This window comes from Hemitrygon akajei, unplaced genomic scaffold (assembly GCF_048418815.1).
Source record: "Hemitrygon akajei unplaced genomic scaffold, sHemAka1.3 Scf000043, whole genome shotgun sequence".
Classification (NCBI taxonomy): Eukaryota; Metazoa; Chordata; class Chondrichthyes; order Myliobatiformes; family Dasyatidae; genus Hemitrygon; species Hemitrygon akajei.
The window spans coordinates 2,847,185-2,869,076 of NW_027331929.1; the positions used below are offsets into that span (position 1 = coordinate 2,847,185).

The window sequence follows — 21,892 nt, forward strand, 5'->3', positions numbered from 1 at the left end:
TTGAATTTCCCCATGGGGATGAATAAAGTATCTATCTATCTATCTATCTATCTATCTATCTATCACAGACAACCGGAATCAGACGCTGAGTGAAGCTCCCTCACCAAAATGACATCACACAATTTCCGGGTCATACAAGGAGTGGAATTCCCCCCACGCTGTCCCAAATTTTCGGAAAAGGAGTGAAGCTCCCACTCACTTTCGTATAACGCATTTCCGGAATCAGAGGGAGACTGAATCTCCCTCCACACCCTCCCATCACACACTCCCGGGATCTGACACAGACTGAATCTCCCTCCACACTGTCCCATCACACACTCCCGGGGTCAGACACAGAGTGAAGCTCCCTCCACACCGTCCCATGGCAGATCCCCGGCATCAAACACGTGATGCTCCCTGGACACTGTCCCATCACATTCTTTTGTGGTACAGACACAGAGTGAATTCCCTGTTCCCCATCCCTTCACACATTCAACGTTCAGATATTGTTTAGTTCAACTGCATCTCCCAGCTCAAATCCCGCACAATCGCATCACACACTACCCAAGTCAATAGGAGAGCTGAACCCCCTGGTGAAGGGTGAAGAGTTGCCCATGTCCCCCTCCGTCCTCCACTCTCCCCTTTCAGCAATCCCCAGCGCTCCGCTATCCCAGTCGTCTGGAATTCTGTCCCGGATACTGTGAGTGCGCGTGGCAGGATGTGGATTATTCAGCGCGTAGGTGCTCCCAGTTTTAATCACCGACTCCACTTTCTAAAGTGAGGGATTTTTTTTTAACCCAGGCAACCTGTTCATATTCTATACCTTCACAGAATGGTCTAGGTCAATTTTGAGCCGGCCCAAGAATCCATAACAAGTGTCTATCCAAAGGCTTGAACCGCAGATCTATTTAGTATGTATAAATAGCCTATCTGACGTTAATAAATGGGTGATGAATATTTAATTAATTTTTCAGAGATCTAAAATCCATTTCAATAGATACGGGTCAAATTCGACCCGGAACAGCCTCAATGTACAAAGATTTGTAGCACCTGTGCAAAAGTATAAACCTTCAGGGTGTTTTTACTGTTGTCAAATGTCAGAACGGGTCAAACATGACCGGCACAGTGTGTAAGGGTTAAAAACAATCTGCGGTGCGGAGGGATTTGGGAGACTTCGTGCAGCTTTCCCAGAAGTTTAACCTGCAGCTTGAGCCGGTGGTGATGAAACAAATGAGATGGCAGCATTCAATCCGAGAGGGCTGGGACGTAAAAGCAAGGACGTCATTCTCAGGCTTAATACGTCACAGGTGAGGTCACATTTGAAGTTCTGTGAACAGGTCTCGATCGCTTATCCCACAGGGGATGTGAGACATTGAAGAGGGTTCACGAGAATGATAACGGGATTGGACGTGGTATTATAGGAGTATTTGACAGCTCCGGGAGACAGAACACCCACACACAGCGATTCAGGAACAGCTTCTTCCCCTGCCCCATCACATCTTTCAACGCATCAGCAAAAACTCGACTTTTCTGCGGTGTTTATTAATATTTGTAATTTACATTAATTGTACATCATTGCGCCGTACTGATGCTTCAAAAGGACTAATTTCAGGCCTTATAAGTTTCAGATAATAATTCAAATAGCGATTCCGGTGGAAAACATCCGATCGGGTGGACAGGACACTTGGCCCGCCGGTCTTCACCAGTCAAACTGAGTACAGTGGTCGGGAGGTCACGTTGCCGTGGTAGAAGACGTCGGTGAGGCCGCCCTGATTTAGGACAAAATGTCAGTGAACTGGATATATTGTACAGGGAATTCTACGGGGATATTGCCGAAACTCGGAGGGCTGAGTTATGGAGAGAGGGAGGGAAGATTGGGACTTCATTCCCTGGAGCGCAGTTGTAAATTTACAGAGTCACATAAACCCGAGAAGGTCAGAGGCAGAGGGAATGCGCACAGACTTTCACCCAGGGTTAGGTTATCGAGAACCAGACGGCACAGGATTGAGGTGACAGTGGGTGGAAAGCAGAAAGAGAGGGAAAGATCACAGAGACGGAGAGTTTAGATAGAACGGGAAGGGGAGGTAGGGAGTGCTTGGGGGAGGAAAGGGGAGAGAGGTGAGAGGTGGGCAGCGGGAGCAGAGAAAGTGCGGACTGAGAAAGTTCGAGGAAATAAGGGGAGGTGCGGGGGTAGAGAGAAAGGTAGAGGGAGCGGGAAAGAGCGGGACGTGGGAAATGGCGAGAAAGAAAGGGATAGAAGGCGAGAGGGATTTGTCGGTGTCTAGTGGGGAGAATATGGTTGCGACAAGAGGATGAGATGGAGTAGGAGGGAGGGGCAGAGAGGGTGGGAAGGGAATTTGACAGCATCGGGAAGTGAGAGTGAAGGGGAGAGAAGGAGGAGAAAATGGGGGTAGTCACTTGATTCATGTCGACTCCACTGGCTGTTGACAGAGACCCTGGATCTTTTCAGGAATATCCGGGAACAAAGGTGCCGACTTCTCGCAGATGAAACGCCGATCATGATCACAAGTGTCACTCCTTCCGCACTGACTGCAGACGAGCGTTCCAGAGGACCCCTTGTACAGGAAACTCCGGCCCGCAGTCCTATCCAGGAGGGTTAAAAAATTTCAACAAAGACAAAACAGCTTCAGTAGAGGAATCGAGCGGAGTCCGTCCCCAAGCTAATCCCAGCTCTTTTCCCTCAGATCTGTGTCATTCAGCAAACGAATCACACTATTCCTCCCTCTCCTCACAGCCCGGCGACTAGCTCCGAAATAATCACATTAACCCACTGTGTGCCCATCGCCCTGTACTGTTCTCCAAACTAATGCAATTGCCCTACTCTCGCCCCTGAGATCTAAGTCATTCACTAAACTAATCCCGCTGCTGCTGCCTCTCCTGACAGGCCGGTGACTAGCTCCAAAATAACCCCATTGCACCGCGCTGTCCTCACCTACATGTTTCAGTACTAAAATAGTCCGTGTGTACTGATCTCTCCCCACTGCCCCCTGCCAGTTTTCGAAATATTCACACTGCCCTGTCCGTCCCCGGCAGACATGTGTCGGCCCCAAAATGCCAGCCCCTACCCACATACAAATATATCCCAATACCCTTCACTTTTTCCACAAAACTGCTTCAGACCGTAAACGAATTCTATTTTTTCCCGTCAGGACTATCACAATACCCAACTCTCACCCGACAGATCAGTCCAAATCTCACCCGCTTTCGCATTTTCCAATCCAGTATATATGGGTTTGGTACACAAGGTTGCGGGATACAAAGTTCTAGGAAATTTAAATTTACTGTATTAATGCCATGAATCGAAAACTATGATACGGAGCTTCACTCAGTTGATTACAACAGGAATCTCTTCCGGGACTCTGTGACGGTAGCTTCAGTGTGTGTCAGACCCCAGGAGTGTGTGAGGGGACGGTGTGGAGGGAGATTTACTCTGCGTCTGACGCCAGCAGTGTGTGATGGACGGTGTGGAAGGAGATTCACTCTGTGCCTGACCCCGGGAGTGTGTGATGGGACGGTGTAGAGGGAGATTCACTCTGTGTCTGACCCCAGAATTGTGTGATGGACGGTGTGGAGGGAGATTCAATCTGTGTCTGACCCCAGAATTGTGTGATGGACGGTGTGGAGGGAGATTCAATCTGTGTCTGACCCGAGAATTGTGCGATGGGACGGTGTGGAGGGAGCGTCACTCTGTGTCTGACCCCGGGGTTGTGTGATGGGACGGTGTGGAGGGAGATTTACTCTGTGTCTGACCCGAGAATTGTGTGATGGGACGGTGCGGAGGGAGATTCACTCTGTGCTTGACCCCGGGAGTATGGGCTGGAACGGTGCGGAGAGCGATTCACTCTGCGTCTGAACCCGGGAGTGTGTGATGGGACGGTACGGAGGGATATTCACTTTGTGTCTGAACCCGGGTGTGTGTGATGGGACGGTGTGGAGGGAGATTCACTCTCCGTCTGACCCCGGGATTGTGTGATGGGACGGTGCGGAGGGAGATTCACTCTGTGCTTGACCCCGGGAGTGTGTGATGATTCCTGTGTTTCTGTGGGATGTTCTCGTGCTGTGACACATACCGCTTCATCCTTTGAATTGATTTCCACCAGCCTTGAATCACGGTTTGAACATTCTTGAATCGCTTTGTATAAAGATTTTACAAACGTGGAAACGTAATAACACCGGTCTTTATTTGTGACCCAATTCTCGGAACAGGTTTGCTCTGGAAATCAGGACCAAGGAACAGTGAGACACAGAGTGAATCTCCCTGCACACTTTTCCATCACACACACCCGGGGGACGCAGAGAGTGAAGTTCACGCCATGCGGTCCCATCACGTTCACCTGAGGTCAGACACAAAGAGAATTTCCCTGCCCCCAACATCGTCCCATCGCACATTAAAGGGATCAGGCACTGTGAATATCCCTCCATACCATCCATCACACACTCCCGGAGGAAAATATCTCCGCACACAATTCAAATAGACACAGATAGATAACATAGATTAGTACAGCACAGAATAGGCCCTTCGGCCCACTATGTTGTACCGACTCTTAAACCCTGCCTCCCATATATCCCCCAACTTAAATTCCTCCATATACCAATAGACTAGTGTCTTAAATTTCACTGGTGTATCTGCCTCCACCACTGACTCAGGCAGTGCATTCCACGCACCAACCACTCTCTGAGTAAAAAACTTTCTCTAATATCCCTACCCCCTTGAACATCCCTCCCCTTACCTTAAAGCCATGTCCTCTTGTACTGAGCAGTGGTGCCCTGGGGAAGAGGCGCTGGCTGGCCACTCTATCTATTCCTCTTAATATCTTGTATACCTCTATCATGTCTCCTCTCATCCTCCTTCTTTCTGCAAACAGCAAAGCCCAAGCTGCCGTTATCTCTGTTCGTAACGCATGCTTTCTAAACCAGACAGCATCCTGGTAAATCTCCTCTGTACCCTTTCCAATGCTTCCACATCCATCCTGTAGTGAGGGGACTAGAACTGGAAACAGTTCTCCAAGTGTGGCCTAACCAGAGTTTTATAGAGCTGTATCAATACCCCGTGACTCTTAAACTCTATCCCTTGAATTATGAAAGTCAACAACCCATAAGCTTTTTTAAATACTCTATCTACCTGTGAGGCAACTTTCAGGGATATGTGGACATGTACACCCAGGTCTCGCTGTTCCTCCACACTAAGAAGTATCCTGCCATTTACTTTGTACTCTGCCACGGTGTTTGTCCTTCCAAAGTGTACCAACTCATACTTCTACGGCATGAACTCTATCTGCCACTTCTCATCAAATTCCTGCATCCTATCAATGTCTCTCTGCAAACTTCGACAATCCTCTACACTATTTACAACCCCACCAACCATTGTGTCGTCTGCAAACGCCAACCCACCCTTCTACACCCACATCCAGGTCGTTAATAAAAATCACGAACAGTAGGGGTCCCCGAATCGATTCTCTTGGAACAACACTAGTCACAACTTCCAATCGGAATATACTCCCTCCGTCACGGCACACAGCTTTCTGCAGGCAAGCCAAACCTCCTGGGATCACATGCCTTCTGACTTCCTGAATAAGTCTATCGTGTGGAAACTTATCAAATGCCTTACTGAAATCCATATAGATCACATCTACTGCACTATCCTCATCTATTTGCCTGGTCACCTCCTCAAGTAACTCTACAGGTTTCCTAGACACGATCTGCCCTTTACAAAGCCATGCTGACTGTCCCTGATCAGACTATGATTCTCCTATTGCCTGTAGATTCTATCTCTAAGAATCTTTTCCAACATATTTCACACCGCAGACGTAATGCCTATAATTACCTGGACTATACCTACTACCTTTTTTGAACAAGGGCACAACATTCACCTCCCTCCAATCCACCGGTGCCATTCCAGTGGACACCGAGTACAGAACGATCCGAGCAGGTTGTCCCCACCAACAGTATCCAAAACGGTGTAATTATTGTTGATGTGAACAGCCACAGGGATGTTCTGCGGTCGCCCAGCAACCTGTCTCCTGACTCTTAGGGGTGACTATCTCCCAGAAACTCCTGTCTTTTTCTGCCCCTGCTTCACGAATGATCCGAAGTTGATCCATCCCCAGCTCCAGATCCCTAACTCGGTTTGTCAAGAGCTGCAGCTGGATGCACCTTTTACAGGTGTAGTGATCAGGGACAATTTGGCTCGCCCTGACTTCCCACGTCCTTCACACGGAGCGCTCGACTGCCCTAACTGCTGCCTCCATTACCTATTTCTAATTAGATTAATTAAAGTAGCTTACCAGGCCTTACCTCACTGGGAGCAAGCTCGTCCTCGGTCTCTGCTCGCCGAAGCCTCTCGAGCCAAACCCTTCCTACACTGTCTCCCACTACTCCGGTGCCCGCTCCGTTAATCTGTTCGTTTTTTAAACCCTCTCGCTGCTTCAGAGGCCGACTTTCACGCGCTTGCGTAGTCGGGCCCCGTCCAAACTGCCGAATAAACTACATCCCCCTCTCAATCTGCTCGCTTTATAAACTCAACCGTTCTCTCAGAGGATGAGTGATTCTCCCTCTACAGACAGAGAGGGAAGCTGCCTCCACACGGACCCATCACACATTCACATGTTCAACACAGTGTGTACCTCCATCCTTACATCCCATGACACACTTCCTGGCGTGTCATAGAGTGAAGCTCCATCCACACCGTCCCATCACACACTCCCGGGGTGAGACACAGATTGAATCTCCCTCCACACCGTCCCATCACACACTCCAGGGGTCAGACAGAGACTGAATCTCCCTCCACACCGTCCCATCACACTCTCCTGGATTCAGAAATAGAGAGAAACTTCCTCCACGCAGCCCCATCACACAAACACCGGGTCAAACACAGAATGAATCAGCCTCCATACCATCTCTTCACACACTCCCGAGTGACGCTTCCCCTCTCCATGCCTACCCCGTGATGAGGAGCGGGTGAAAGAGGGGGATGATGTCTCACCTCTTCTGCTGGTCAACAATTCACAGATTTGAGCCTTGGTTTCGTTGACAGATCTGTACTTCGTTTCCATCTCAGTGAACTTGTGACGGATCTGCGATACTGAGAGAGATGGTGAAGGATGATTAGCCTTTACGTGAGTCAGCATCACGCTACCGAACCGTTCACAGAGAGTGTTGTGTTGGTGTCACGGTGAAGGGTGTCACAGTGAAGCATATCCTTTGGGCACAGTGAGAGGCGTCGGCGCCACCTTGCGGGTAAAATCAATGTTCCAGTGAAGGTTTTGTTGGTACTATGTGTGTCAGCGTCAGTATCGTGCGGGACATGTCCGAGTTGCTGTGAGGGACGTGTCGGTGTCACTGTGACAGGAGTTCCTGTGCCCCGGTTGGAGGTGTACCGGGTCACAATGACGTGTCACGGTATCCTGGCGTGGGGTGTGCTGGTCGCAAAGAAAATGTTATGTCTGTGCCACGGTGAGAGACATGTCATGGCCACGGTGTGTGTGAGAGTGGCACGCTGAGGTGTGTGTCGGTGTAACGGAGAGTTCTATGACGATGTCATTGTGTCATTCTAAATTTAGGTGTCGGTATCTGTTAAAAGGTTTACCGGTGTCAGGGTGAGGTGAGGGTAATTGCCTCAGTGAGCGGTACATTGGTGTTATGTTGAGGAGTAATACTGTCGCGGTAAGGGGTGTTACAGTGACGTGCGAGTCTTTGTCACGATGCGGTGCAGAGCGGATCACGTCACGGTGTACGGTACCTCAGTGTCACGGTGATGAGCGTGTCGGTGTCACTGTGAGGTGTGTGTCTGTGTCGCCTTGAGCAGTTTATCAGTAACACGGTCAGGGGCCTGTCGATGTTACAGACACGTGTGTGTCACGGCGATGGTCGTGTCAGTGTCGCGGTCAGGAGTGCATCTGCGTCTCGTTGAAGGTCGTGACCGTGCTACGGTAACAGGAGTGTTGATGTGATGGTAAATGGTGTGACTGTGTCAGCATGGGTCTTAATTATGTTACGGTATAGGCCGTGTTTTATCACGGTTTGTGGCGTGTCCGTGTTATGGAACATAGAATAGCACAGCACAGTTCAAGCCCTTCGTCTCACTCTGTTGTACCGACCCCTTAAACGCTGCCTCCAATATAAACCACCACATTAAACTCCTCCATACACCTGTCTAGTAATCTCTTTAACTTCACTAGTTTATCTGCCTCCACCACTGACTCTGGGAGTGCATTACACGCACCAACCACTCTCTGAGTAAAAAACGTTCCTCTAATATCCCTCTTGAACATCCCACCCCTTACATTAAAGCCATGTCCTCTTGTATTGATCAGTGGTGCCCTGGGGAAGAGGCGCTGGCTGTCCAATTTAGCTATTCTTCTTCATATCTTGCATACCTCTATCATACCTACTCGCATCCTCCTTCTCTCCAAAGGGTAAAGCCCTATCTCCCTTAATCTCTGATCATAATGCATACTCTCTAAACCAGGCAGCATCCTGGTAAATCTCCTCTGTACCCTTTCCAATGCTTCCACATCCTTCCTATAGTGAGGCGACCAGAACTGGACACAGTACTCCAAGTGTGGCCTAACCATAGTTTTATGGAGCTGCATCATTACATCGCATCTCTTAAATTCTATCCCTCGACTTATGAAAGCTAACAACCATAAGCGTTCTTAACTACCCTATCTACCTGTGAGGTGTCTTTCAGTGATCTGTGGACATGTAACCCCAGATCCCTCTGCTCCTGCACACTACCAAGTATCTTGCATTTATTTTGTATTCTGCCTTGGAGTTTGTCCTTCCAAAGAGTACCACCTCACGCTTCTCCGGGTTGAACTCCATCTGGCACTTCTCAGCCCACTTCTGCATCCTATCAATGTCTCTCTGCAATCTTCGACAATCCTTTACACTATCTACAACACCACCAACCATTGTGTTGTCTGCAAACTTGTCAACCCACCCTTCTACCCCCATATCGATGTCGTTAATAAAATCACGAAAATTATAGGTACTAGAACCGATCCTTGTGGAACCCCACTAGTCACGGTCCTCCAATCAGAATGTACACCCTCCATCACGACACTCTCCAGGGAAGCCGATTCCTACTCCACACGGCCAAGCTTCGCTGGACCCCATGCCTTCTGACTTTCTAAATAAGCTCTACCTTGTGGAACCTTGTCAAATGTCGGACTAAATTCCATGTATATCACACCCACTGCACTATCCTCATCTATATACCTGGTCACCTCCTCAAAAATTCTATCAGGCTTGTTAGACACGATCGGCCCTTCACAAAGACATGCTGACTGTTCCTGTTCAGACCATGATTCTCTAAATGCCCATAGATTCTATCACTAAGAATCTTTTCCAACAGCTTTCTCAAAACAGACGTAAGTCTCATTGGTCTATAATTTCCCGGACTATCCCTCTAACGTTTTTGAACATGGGGCAGCATTCCCCTCCCTCCAATCCTCCCGTACCATTCCCGTGGACAACGAGGACATAACGATCCTAGCCAGTGTCTCAGCAATCTCTTCTCTCTCCTCGTGAAGCAGCCTGAGGAATATTCCGTCAGGCCCCAGTGACTTATCCGTCCTTATGTATTTAACAAGTACAACAGCTCCTCTCCCCTAATGTCAACATGCTCCAGAACATTAAATTCTCTCACATTGTCCTCACCGTCATCAAGTCCCCTCTCAGTGGTGAATTCCGAAGAGAAGTACTCATCGAGGACCTCGCTAACTTCCACAGTCTCCAGGCACATATTCCCACCATTATCTCTAATCAGTCCTACCTTCACTCCTGTCATTCTTTTGTTCTTCACCATAATTGAAGAATGCCTTGGGGTTTTCCTTTACCCTACTCACCAAGGCCTTCCCTTGCTTCATTCTCTCTTTCCACAGCCCCTCTTCATCTCTTTTCTTGCTACGCTATGTCTCTCAATAGACCCATCCATGCTTTCTAAACTTCATGAATGCTGCCTTCTTCCATCGGTGTTAGTTTCACGGTTGTGTTTTACAATCTCAATATATTCCACCCGCTCTCCGGTCTGACTCCACACGGAGACGGTTCCACTCACCATGGATCGAGAGACCGGCCACAGTCACGATGAAGGCGAACGTAACTAGGCAGAGTAGGCAGATCAGACGGTACGGCCTATTTCCGATGTTCACTTTCGACTCCCGTTCTTGCGCAGCTGTGGAGAGACCATACGACCATAAGATCACAATATATATTTAATAAGAAAATAGGAGCTGCTTAATTAATACCTTACTTCATTATCTTAGTGATTGTAGTGATGACTTGCAGCAGACGGAAAAGCCTGAGAATGTAAATGTTACGATAGAGATGTAATGGAGCTTTTGGAAAGCATCAAATCGGATAAGCCGCCGGTACTGGACGAAATATACCCCAGGCTACTGTGGGAGGCGAAGGAAGAGATTGCTGAGGCTCTGGCGATGATCTTTGCATCATCAATGAAGACGTGAGAGGGTCCGGAGGATTGTAAGGTTGCGGATGTTGTTCCTTTATTCAAGAAAGTCAGAAAAGATATCCCAGGAAATTATCAACTAGTGAGTCTTACCTCAGCGGTTGGTAAGCGGTTGGAGAAGATCCTGAGAGGCTGGATTTATGAACATCTGGAGAGGTAAAACTTGTTTAGGAGTTGTCAGCATGGCTTTGGAAAGGGCAGATCGTGCCTTACGAGACTTATTGATTTTTTGTGGGGATGTGACTAAACACATTGATAAGGAAGAACAGTTGATGTAGTGTATATGGATTTCAGCAAAGCATTTTATAAGGTACCCTATGTAAGGCTTACTGAGAAAGTAAGGCGGAATGGGATCCAAGGAGATATTGCATTGTGGATCCACAATTGGCTTGCCCACAGAATGCAAAGAGTGGTTGTAGACGGGTCATATTCTGAATGGAAATCAGTGCTCTGTGGAGTGCATCAGGGATCTCTTCTGGGTCCCTTATTCTTCGTGACTGTTAGAAATGAACTGGATGAAGATGTGGAGGGATGGGTTCGTAAGCTTGCTGTTGACACACTGTTTGTGGATAGTGTGGAGGGCTGTCAGAGGTTACAGCGCGACATTGATAGGATGCAAAACCGGGCTGAGAAGTGGCAGATGGAGTTCAACCACCCTAAGTGTGAAGTGGTTCATTTTGATAGGTCAAATACGATGGCAGAATATAGAATTAATGGTCAGACTCTTGGCACAGTGGAGAAGCAGAGGATTCTTGGGGTCCGAGCTCAAAGCAGCTGCGCAGGTTGACTCTGTGGTTAAGAAGACGTATGGTGTATTGGCCTTCATCAATCGTGGAATTGAATCAGGGAATCGTGGAGCCGGGTTGTAATGTTGCAGCTATACAGGAACCTGGTCAGATCCTGCATGGAGTACTGTGCTCAGTTCTGGATGCATCACTATAGGAAAGACGTGGAATCCATACAAAGGGTGCAGAGGAGATTTACAAGAATGTTTACTGGATTTGAGTGCGTGCCTTATGAGAACAGGTTGAGTGAACTCAAACTTTTCTTGCTGGAGGGACGAAGGATGAGAGATGACCTGATAGAGGTGTACAAGATAATGGAAGGCATTGATTGTGTGGATAGACAGATCTTTTTCCCAGGACTGAAATCGCTTGGACGAGAGGACATGCGTTTAAGGTGCTTGGAAGTGTGTACAGAGGAGATGTCCGGGGTAAGTTTTTTTTTGAATAGGCTGCAGGAGGCAGTGGTGGAGGCGGAGCCGATAGGGTCTTCTCCTATCATTTCGCATTTCCCCCTCCCCATACTACTTTCAAATCTCTTACTATCTTTCCTTTCGGTTAGTCCTGACGAAGGGTCTCGGCCCGAAACTTCGACAACGCTTCTCCCTATAGATGCTGCCTCGCCTGCTGTGTTCTACCAGCATTTTGTGTGTGTTGTTTCAATTTCCAACATCTGCAGATTTCCTCGTGTTTGCACAATACTCTTGGTGGGGTCTCACCAAGGCCTTGTAAAACTGCAGTAGAACCTCCCTGCTCCTGTACTCAAATCCTTTTGCTACGAATGCCAACATACCATTTGCCTTTTTCACCGCCTGCTGTACCTGCATGCCCACCTTCAATGATTGGTGTACAATGACACCCGGGTCTCGTTCCACCTCCCCTTTACCTAATCAGCCACCGTTCAGATAATAATCTGTTTTCCTGTTCTTGCAACCAAAGTGGATAACCTCACATTTATCGACATTAAATTGCATCTGCCATGAATTTGCCCACTCAACTAACCTATCCAAGTCACCCTGCATCCTCTTAGCATCCTCCTCACAGTTAACACCGCCGCCCAACTTCGTGTCATCCGCAAACTTGGAGATGCTGCATTTAATTCCCTCGTCTAAATCATTAATATATATTGTAAACACTGGTGTTCCCCGCACTGAGCCTTGCGGTACCCCACTAGTCACTGCCTGCCATTCTGAAAAAGCGTGATAGATTAGACTTCAATGAGCTATTGTGGGGGTGTATAAGATGGTGGGGCCGGGGGAGATTAGACTGACCGATTTGATTGCGGAGGACGTGTTTGTCCTGATTAGTAGATACCATGTACACTGACTTTATCAAATACTGTCACAAGATCCCAGATCTTAGATCACTCTTGGAGATGGAAGAAAGGAAGGGAGGGAGAGACGGAGTAATAAAGGAGTAGTGAGAGAAAGTGGGGTGGAAGGTCCGGAGGGTGGCAGATGGAGGAGGGAGAGAGATATTGGATGGACTGAGACCCAGGAATATTTGTCGGGCTAATTTGCACGGGAAGGACAGATCAAGCACGGGGAGTAGATATAATCTATTTACACATTAACAAGGTCACTGATGGTACACTGTTCTGGAAGATGATGGTACAGGAGGCGGGAGGTCAAATTACAGATGTACAGTGACGCTGCTGTTGTTCAGTGTTGGTCGCCCGGATATACGAAAGGCCACTGTGCCGGAAGGTTTACGAGGATGTTGGACTCGGGGAAGTGAGGCATGGAGAGGGGTCGGGTAGGTCGAGATTTTATTCCTTGGTCAGTCTATGGGATGAACTGACAGAGGAAGTTGTCGAGAAAGATGCATTAGGAACTTGGACACTTGGAAGTATGAGACGTGACCTTTCCAAATTGACGTCTTCGCTGTGAACCCTGACCTGTTTTTGCAGTAGCTGACAGCCCGCTGGACCCCGAGGCAATGGGAGAATCTTCGTGCTCATCGATGAGGGGTTCCTCTTTCCTAAAGTTCAGTTCTGAGTAGGTGGAGTTCAGAGCGTCTGGGAGAGGGAGAGAGAGCAGAAAAGAAAGAGAGTGTGAGCGGTCGCGAATGGAGGAGGGTGTTGGGAAGAGAGAGAAGAGAGAGGGGTGAGAGAAGGGAGAGAGACAAGTGACGGAGAGAGCAGGGGTGAGAATTCGAGAGAGAGGGTGAGTGAGAGGCGTAGAGAGAGGAGAGACAGGGGGCAGCAGAGGAGAGCGATCGACATAGAGAAGGAGGTAGCGACAGGTGCGATGGGCGGGATGATGCAGAGAAGGAATGGGGTGGGAGAACGGGGTGAAAGAGCCGGAGACAGAGGGGGTGGGACAGTGCAGATAGTCGGGAGCAGTGAGAGGTCAGGGAGAGGTGTGAGAGGGGGAAAGAGAGGGGGATAGAGAAGGGAGTGTGTGGGGAGGAGAAAATTGGGGGAGCGATGGAGAAGAGATAAAAAGAGAACTTGAGAGAGATGGGAGAAGAGCGGGGGGGGGTAGAACAACGGGGAAAGGAAGAGAGCCGTGGATAGAGAGGAGGAGAGGGCGTGACGGGAATTGAGGGGCAAATATAGGGACAGAGCGAGGCTGGAAGTCCGTGATGGGCGTACGGGGAAGGATGAGATGGAGCGGAGAGAGATGAGGACCGCGAAGGTGAGACTGAGAGTGGTAGAGACGGTGACTGTGATAGAGGAGAGACGGGAGGGAGAGGAGACAATAGGAGAGAGAGCGAAGAGAACGGGACAGTGGTAGAGAGTGGGGGAAACGGGGAGAGGGCAAAGGGGAGAGACGAAAGGCGGACAGGGTGTGAGGAGGTGAGGAAGGGGAGAGAAGTGGAAAGAAGGAAAAGAGAGTGAGGTTCAGAAAAGTGACAGAGTGGTTATGGATTTATACCGCGTTCCCACCTGACTACACCCACACGGCGCTCACTCCTCTCCGCAACCCAATCCCACCGCTCGCCTTCTGCACCGCCCCTCCAAGGGAGCTCACTCATCACAGCACCCTCCACACCGTCCCTCCCACAAAGTTTACCACACCATCATCTCTCCCACGCGATCCCTGCGTCTTATGCTCAAACAGGCAATCATTAGGTACGTTTGCCCGGATATCTCTCGACAGGTTTGGAAACGTCACCTGAACAGGTTAAAACCAACAAAGATGAAACTGACCTCGATCTGCCCGGACTCGGGGTGCCGAGGAGCGTTTGAAATTAACTTTTGCGTACGATACATCGGGTTCAGCTGGGGACAGAACAGCGAGAGTCAGACACAGAGTGAATCTCCCTCCACACCGTCCCATCACACACTCCCGGGGTCAGACACAGAGTGAATCTCCCTCCACACCGTCCCATCACACACTCCCGGGGTCAGACATAGAGTGAATCTCCCTCCACACTGTCCCATCACACACTCCCGGGGTCAGACATAGAGTGAATCTTCCTCCCTCCACACTGTCCCATCACACACTCCCGGGGTCAGACACAGAGTGAATCTCCCTCCAAACCGTCGCATCACACACTCCCGGGGGTCATACACAGAGTGAATCTCCCGCCACGCCGTCCCATCACACAATCCCGGCATCTGACACAGAGACAAGCTTCCTCCACACGGTCCCATCACACACTCCCGGGGTCAGGCACAGTGTGAATCTCACTCCACACCGTCCCATAACACACTTCCGGGATCAGACTCAGAGTGAATCTCCCTCCACACCGTCACATCACACACTCCCGGGGTCAGACATAGAGTGAATCTCCCTCCCTCCACACTGTCCCATCACACACTCCCGGGGTCAGACACAGAGTGAATCTCCCTCCAAACCGTCCCATCACACACTCCCGGGGGTCATACACAGAGTGAATCTCCCGCCACGCCGTCCCATCACACAATCCCGGCATCTGACACAGAGACAAGCTTCCTCCACACGGTCCCATCACACACTACCGGGGTCAGGCACAGTGTGAATCTCACTCCACACCGTCCCATAACACACTTCCGGGATCAGACTCAGAGTGAATCTCCCTCCACACCGTCACATCACACTCTCCCGGGGTCAGGCACAGAGTGAAACTCCCTCCGCGCCGTCCCATCACACACTCCCGGTGTCAGTCACAGAGTGAAGTTCCCTCCACACTCACTCATCACACACTCCCGAGCAGTCATAATGTGAAACTCACTCCACCCTTCCGATCACACACACCAGGATAACCTGCAGAACAGATCAGTCGCCTGTCTCTGCCGCACGCACCTCGGGAAGGAGACCGTGAGTCCTTTCTTCCCATATTCACAGTCATGTAGCTCACGCTCCGGTCCATCCTGCCGAGGAGTCTCTGCGTCTCTGAGCTTAGATAGGGGAAGCAACAGTTGTCAGAGGAAGCCTGTGTTAACAAGTGGGTTTGACAGGTACCAACCAACGCGGAATGAGGAGCTGATGAATAGAGGAACCGAGAGCAGGGGGAGGAAGTGCGGGGAGCAGAGAGATTGAGGGTGTTGCAAAGGGTGGTCGTGAGAAATGAGAGTGAGGAGAAAGAGGGGAGTATTCGGGTTCGTATAGAGACAGAGATAGGGGTGACAATGGACAGACTGGGGCGAAGGGAGAGAGAAGGGGCATCTGGAGAGAGCAGTGAGGAAGGAGTGATGGACATGGGGAAAAGTGAGCGGAGAGGGTGAGACGGAGAAATAAAGGCGGGAGAGTTGGAGAGTGATTGGTGAGAGTGGGCCGGTGAACGGAGATAAGGGAGTGAGGTCAGGAGGGAACAAGTCAGCAGACAGGAGGAGAGGAAGAATGGAGAGGGCGGTGGAGATGGGGGAGGGATTCTGTGATCTTCCCCCACTCTCCCCTTTTCATTCTCCTTTTTCCCTCCCCTATTCTCTCTCTCTTTCTATCCCATCTTCCTCCTCTCCTCAACCATTGCTCTTTTCTCAACCTCCTCTCGCCCACCTTTGCCCCACTGTCTCTTCTTCTCCATTATCTTATTCCACACCCTCCCCCATCTTCCCCTCTCTTTTCCTTCTCTCCACGACCAACAGCCCTGTCGGCCTGACACGCAGAAGTGCTTACACACTCACAGATGCTTTCTGTATTCCCCCTCCCTTCCCAATGTCCGCCTTCATCTCCTTCATCCCATCTCACCGGTCCCTCCACCCTTCCTGCCATCCTACCTCCGAGCTTCCCGTTCTCTCCCACCACACCTTCCTCCTTCCCTCTCCCGCTCTTCCTCTTCCTTTCGTTTCCCTCAATCAATCTCTTCCTTCTCCCACCCTCGCATGGCACTGGCTCCTACTGTCCCACTCACCTTCCCCCACCTCAACGTCTTCTCTATCACGCACCTTCCCGCTCCACTTCCTCTCTCCTCTACACTTTCTTTCTTTATCCGACCTGAACTGGTTTATTTCCTCCTCTTCCCACATATTTCCTCATCCATCTCATTTATTCCTTCACTTCTCCTTCCTCCCTGGATCCCATGCTTCCTTACTTTCTCAATAATCCTTCCAGGGAAACCATATCAAATGTTTTGCTGAAATTCATATACACTACATCTGCTGCTCTTCCTTCATCAATGTGTTTAGTCACATCCTCAAAAAAATGATCAGGCTCGTAAGGCACGACCTACCCTTGACAGAACCATGCTGAATATTCCCAATCATCTATCCAAATGTTCATAAATCCTGCCTCTCAGGATCTTCTCCATCCACTTACTAACCACAGAGTTATGACTCACTGGTCTATAATTCCCTGAGATATCTCGATACCTTTCTGGAATAAAGGAGCAACATCCGCAACCCTCCAATCGTCTAGAACCTCTCCCGTCCCCCTTGATGTTGCAAAGATAATCGCCGGAGGCTCAGTAATCTCCTCCCTCGCATCCATAGTAGCCTGGGATACATCTCATCCGGTCCCGGCGTCTTACCAACTTGATGTTTTCCAGAAGCTGCAGCTCATCTTCTTTCTTAATATCAACATGCTGCAAGTGATCGCTACTATCACCCAGATCCTTTTCCATAGTGAATATTGAAGGAAAATATTCGTTAAGCTTCTGCTACTTCCTCCGGTTCCATACACGCTTTCCGACTGTCACACGTGATTGGTCCTATTCTTTCGCGTCTTATCCTCTTAATCTTCACATACTTGAGGAAAGCCTCGGGGTTTTTCCTGTATCCTGCCCGCCAAGAATTTCACATGGCCCCTTCGGGCTCTCCTAATTTCCTTCTTAAGCTCCTTCCTGTTAGCCTTATAATCTTCCAGATCTGTAACATTACCTATCTCTCTCAAACATTTGTAAGCTTTTCTTTTCTTTTTTTAAACACTTTTTTATTGTGTTTTCAAATAGTTACAGAATAAAACTGTGTGAAAAAGAAAATATGTGTTACCCATCCCCCCTCCCCTTAACCCCTCCCCCCAACATCCCTATAGAAAGAAAGAAAGAAAGAAAGAAAGAAAGAAAGAAAGAAAGAAAGAAAGAAAAAGGAATGCCTGGATATTGGAAGATCCCCACATGCTCCATGGAGTTCGCAATAACTTTAGTATATATATTTATTTCTTTCCCCAAGAAACCAATTATTTCATCTTCGGAGCACCTATATATTTAATCCTATCTTTTGTAAATCAGGGCGACAAATTTTCAAAAATGTTTCATATTTATCTCTTAAATTATAAGTAATTTTTTCAAGTTGAATACAGCCATAAATTTCTTTCTTCCAACGATCTATACTTAAATATGTATCCGATTTCCAAGTAACTGCAATAGCTTTTTTGGCTACTGCCAATGCAATTTTTATAAATTCTTTCTGATATTTATTCAATTTGGATATCGGTTTTATCCCTTCAGTATCACCTAGTAAAAGTAATATTGGATTATGTGGAAGTTGTATTGCAATAATTTGTTCCAATAAACCTCTTAAATTTGTCCAAAAATGTTGAATTTTAGAACAGGACCAAGTAGAATGTAAAAAAGTGCCAATTTCTTGGTGACATCGGAAACACTGATCAGATAAATTTGGGTTTAATTTATTAATTTTTCTTCTTGACTAGATTTTGCACCGCCTTTGTACACCACGGTTCCTGTACCCTACCATAACTTCCTTGTCACATTGGAACGTACCTGTGCAGAACTCCACACAAATATCCTCTGAATATTTGCATCATTTCTGCCGACTTTTCTCGGAGAATATCTGTTTTCAATTTAAACTTGCAGCTTCCTGCCTGATAGCCTGATAATTCCCCTTACTCCAACGAAAAACCTTTCTGACATGTCTGTTCCCCTCTCTCTCCAATGCTATTGTAAAGGAGATAGAATTATGATCACTATCACCAAGAATCTCTCCGACTGAGAGTTGTGACAGCTGACCAGGTTTATTTCCCAATACCCAATGAATTGCAACCTCTCCTTTTGTGGGTTTATCTACATATCGTGTCAAGAAACCTTCCTGAACACACCTAACAATCTCCACCTCATTTAAACTCCTTGCTCTGGGGAGATGCCAATTGATATTTGTGTAAATAAAATCTCCAATCACGGGATCTTTGTTATCACAACACCTTTCCAGGATCTGTTTCTTTATCTGCTCCTCGATATCCCTGTTACTATTGGGCGGCCTAAAAAAAAACACCCGGTAAAGTTATTGACCCCTTCCTGTTCCTAACCTGCACCCATAGAGACTCCGTAGAAAAACCTTCCATCGGGTCCACCTTTTCTGCAGCCTGACAGTATCACTGATCCACAGTGCCACGCCCCCAGCTCTTTTTGCCTCCCTCCCTGTCCTTTCTGACATATCTGAACCCCGGCACCTGAAGAAACCATTCCTGTCCCTGAGCCATCGAAGTCTGTAATAGCCACAACATCATATCTCCAAAGGAGATATTAATCACACACTACCTCCTTTATCATAGCATTGGAGAAGGATGGGGACAGATAAGTCAGCAAAGCTTTTAACTGGAGTAAGGCAAAATATGAGGCTATCAGGCAGGAGGTTGGAAGCATAAATTGACAATAGACAATAAGTGCAGGAGTAAGCCATTCAGCCCTTCGAGCCAGCAACGCCATTCACTGTGGTTGTGGCTCAATTGTGATCAATTGCTCTCAGAAATGTTCGAAAGAAATGTGGCAAATTTTAAGAAGATATTTGCTTGCAATTCTGCATAGGTATGTTCCCATGAGAAAGGGAAAAGCTGGTAGGATACAGGACCCGTGGTGTACAAAGGCTGTTGTAAATCTAGTCAAGAATAAAAGAAGGCCTTACAAAAGGCTCAAAAGACTAGTTGATGACAGAGATCTAGAACATTATAATGCTAGCAGTGGGAGCCTAAGAAAGAAATTAGGAGAGCCAGAATGGGCCATAAGAAGGCCTCGCAGGACAGGATTAAGGTAAACTGCAGGACACTCTGTAGGTATGTGCAGAACAAGTGGATAAGACTAGAGAGTTTAGGACGAATCAAGTGTGACAGTGCAAAAGTGCGTACGGAACAGGAAGAGAGAGCAGAAGTACATATTGAATACTTTGCTTCAGTATTCACTTGGATAAAGGATTCTGGCGATTTTAAGGATGACTTAGAGCGGACTGAAATGCTTGAGCATGTAGATATTAACAACGATGATATGTTGGAGCATTTAGAAAGCATCAATCTGCAAAAATCATCGGGAAAGGAAGACCAAACTATTGTGCGAACCGACAGAGGAGATTGCTGATCCTCTGGCGATGATGTTTGTATCATCAATAAGGATGGGAGAGATTCCGGAGGAATGGAAGCTTGTGGATGTTGTTCCCTTATTCAAGAAAGGGAGTAGAGATAGACCAGAATATTATAGACCATTGAGTCTTACTGTAGTGGTTGGTAAGTTGATGAAGATCCTGAGAGGCAGGATTTATGAACATTTGAAGAGGCATAATATGATTAATCATAGTCAGCATGGATTTGTCAAAGGCAGGTCGTGACTGACGAGCCTGATTTTTTTTCGAGAATGGAACTGAACGAATTGATGAAGGTAGCGCAGTAGTTGTAGTGCATTTTGATTTCACTGAGCATTTGATAATGTATCCCGTGTAAGGAGACACGTGGCCCACGGAGACATTGCTTTGTGGATCCAGAACTGGTTTGCCCACAGAAGGCAAAGAGAGGTTGTAGTCGTGTCATATTCTGCATGGGAGCCGGTGAACAGTGGAGTTCCTCAGCGATCTGTTCTTGGACCTCAACTTTACGTGATTGCATGAATGATTTGGATGGGGATCTGGAGTTGTGATTCTTAAATTTGCGGATGATACAATGGTTCGGGGTGTTGTAGATACCCCCAATTATGAGGTCTGTCAGAGCTTACAGCGAGGCATCCATAGGATGCAAATCTGAGCTGAGAAGTGGCAGATGGAATTCAACGCAGGTAAGGGAGAGCTGTTGTTTTTGGTAGGTAAAATGTGATGGCAGAATATAGGATGAATGGTAAGACTCCGGGCAGTGTGGAGGATCAGAGTGAATTTGGGGTTCGAGTCCATAGGACACTCATAGCAGCTGCACAGGTTGTCTCTGTGGTTAAGAAAATACACAGTGTATTGACCTTCAAAAATCGTGAGACTGAGTTTATAAGCACAGAGGCAATGTTGCAAATTTATAGGACCGAGGCCAGACGCTACCGATAGGAAGAAAAGAAAAGAAAACTCTCTGCAAAGAGAGTTTAGGGAGTTAGGTGTAAAATTGAAGGACAGGACCTCCAGGGTTGCAATCTCAGGATCACTACCCCTGCCGCGTGATAGTGAGGCCAGAAATAGGACATAATGCAGATATATACGCGGCTAAGGTGTTGGTGCAGGAAGGAAGGCTTCGTGTTTGTGGACAACTGGGTCTTGTTCCGGGGATGTTTGGACTTGTTCCGACGGGACGGGTTTACCTGAACTGGTGTGGGACTAACATCTTTGGCTGAAGGTTTGCTAGATCTGCTCTGGGGGGTTTAAACTAGATTTTCAGGGGGAGGAGAACCAGAGTGTTAGAGCAGATAGTGAGGTGGAGAAGGATAAATGTCATGCGAGAGCTGGAAGTACAGTGCATGGATTAAAGCCAGATCTAGCATATAAAGAGGTTTTGAGGGAAGAAGAGTAGAATAAAGGGTGTAAAGGTTGTACGTTAGAACGGCTCAAGTACGTGTACTTCAATACAAGAAGCATCAGGAACAAAGGTGATGAACTGGGAGCTTTGATAAATACCTGGAATTATTATGTAGTGGCCATCACAGAGACTTGGCTGGCACCAGGGCAGGAATGGATTCTCAATATTCCTGCATTTCAGTGCTTTAAACGGGACAGAGAGGCGGGGGTGGGCGGTAGGGGAGGAGGGTGGTATTACCAGTTAGGGATCCTATTGCAGCTACAGAAAGGGTGGGTAATGAAGCAGCATCCTCTTTTGAGTTAGTATGGGTTGAGGTCAGGATCAAGAACGGAGCAGTTACTCTATTGTGGGAATTCTATAGGCCCCCTGGTAGCTGCAGAGAAACCAAGGAGCAGATTGGGAGGCAAATTTTGGAACGGTACAAAAATAACAGGGTTGTTATCATGGGTGACTTTAACTTCCCTGATATTGATTGCCACCTGATTAGTTCCAATGGTTCAGAGGGGGCAGAGTTTGTCAAGTGCGTCCAGAACTTATTCCTGTCACAGTATATTGACAGGACG

The 21,892-nt window shown here is 47.9% G+C and overlaps 1 protein-coding gene and 1 long non-coding RNA gene across 2 annotated transcripts in view; both read right to left on the reverse strand.

The window, feature by feature from the left end:
• Nucleotides 1–1,502: 1,502 nt before the first annotated feature.
• On the reverse strand, nucleotides 1,503–14,232 carry LOC140720476 (killer cell lectin-like receptor subfamily B member 1B allele C). The gene is made up of 8 exons (XM_073035326.1): nucleotides 14,229–14,232; nucleotides 13,151–13,270; nucleotides 10,061–10,177; nucleotides 6,983–7,081; nucleotides 4,071–4,213; nucleotides 3,199–3,263; nucleotides 2,398–2,583; nucleotides 1,503–1,748 (listed from the first exon to the last, which is right to left on the reverse strand). Exons 1-7 carry the CDS (start codon nucleotides 14,230–14,232, stop codon nucleotides 2,403–2,405), a joined length of 729 nt encoding a protein of 242 aa, XP_072891427.1. The 3' UTR covers nucleotides 1,503–1,748; nucleotides 2,398–2,402.
• A 183-nt stretch (nucleotides 14,233–14,415) lies between these two features.
• Nucleotides 14,416–21,892, reverse strand: part of LOC140720469 (uncharacterized) — a 13,776-nt gene continuing 6,299 nt past the window's right edge. Inside the window, exons 2-3 of the long non-coding RNA XR_012097194.1 lie at nucleotides 15,486–15,580; nucleotides 14,416–14,479 (exon numbers count right to left, since the gene is read on the reverse strand). This is a non-coding gene — a long non-coding RNA (uncharacterized lncRNA). The remainder of the gene's footprint in view (nucleotides 14,480–15,485; nucleotides 15,581–21,892) is intronic.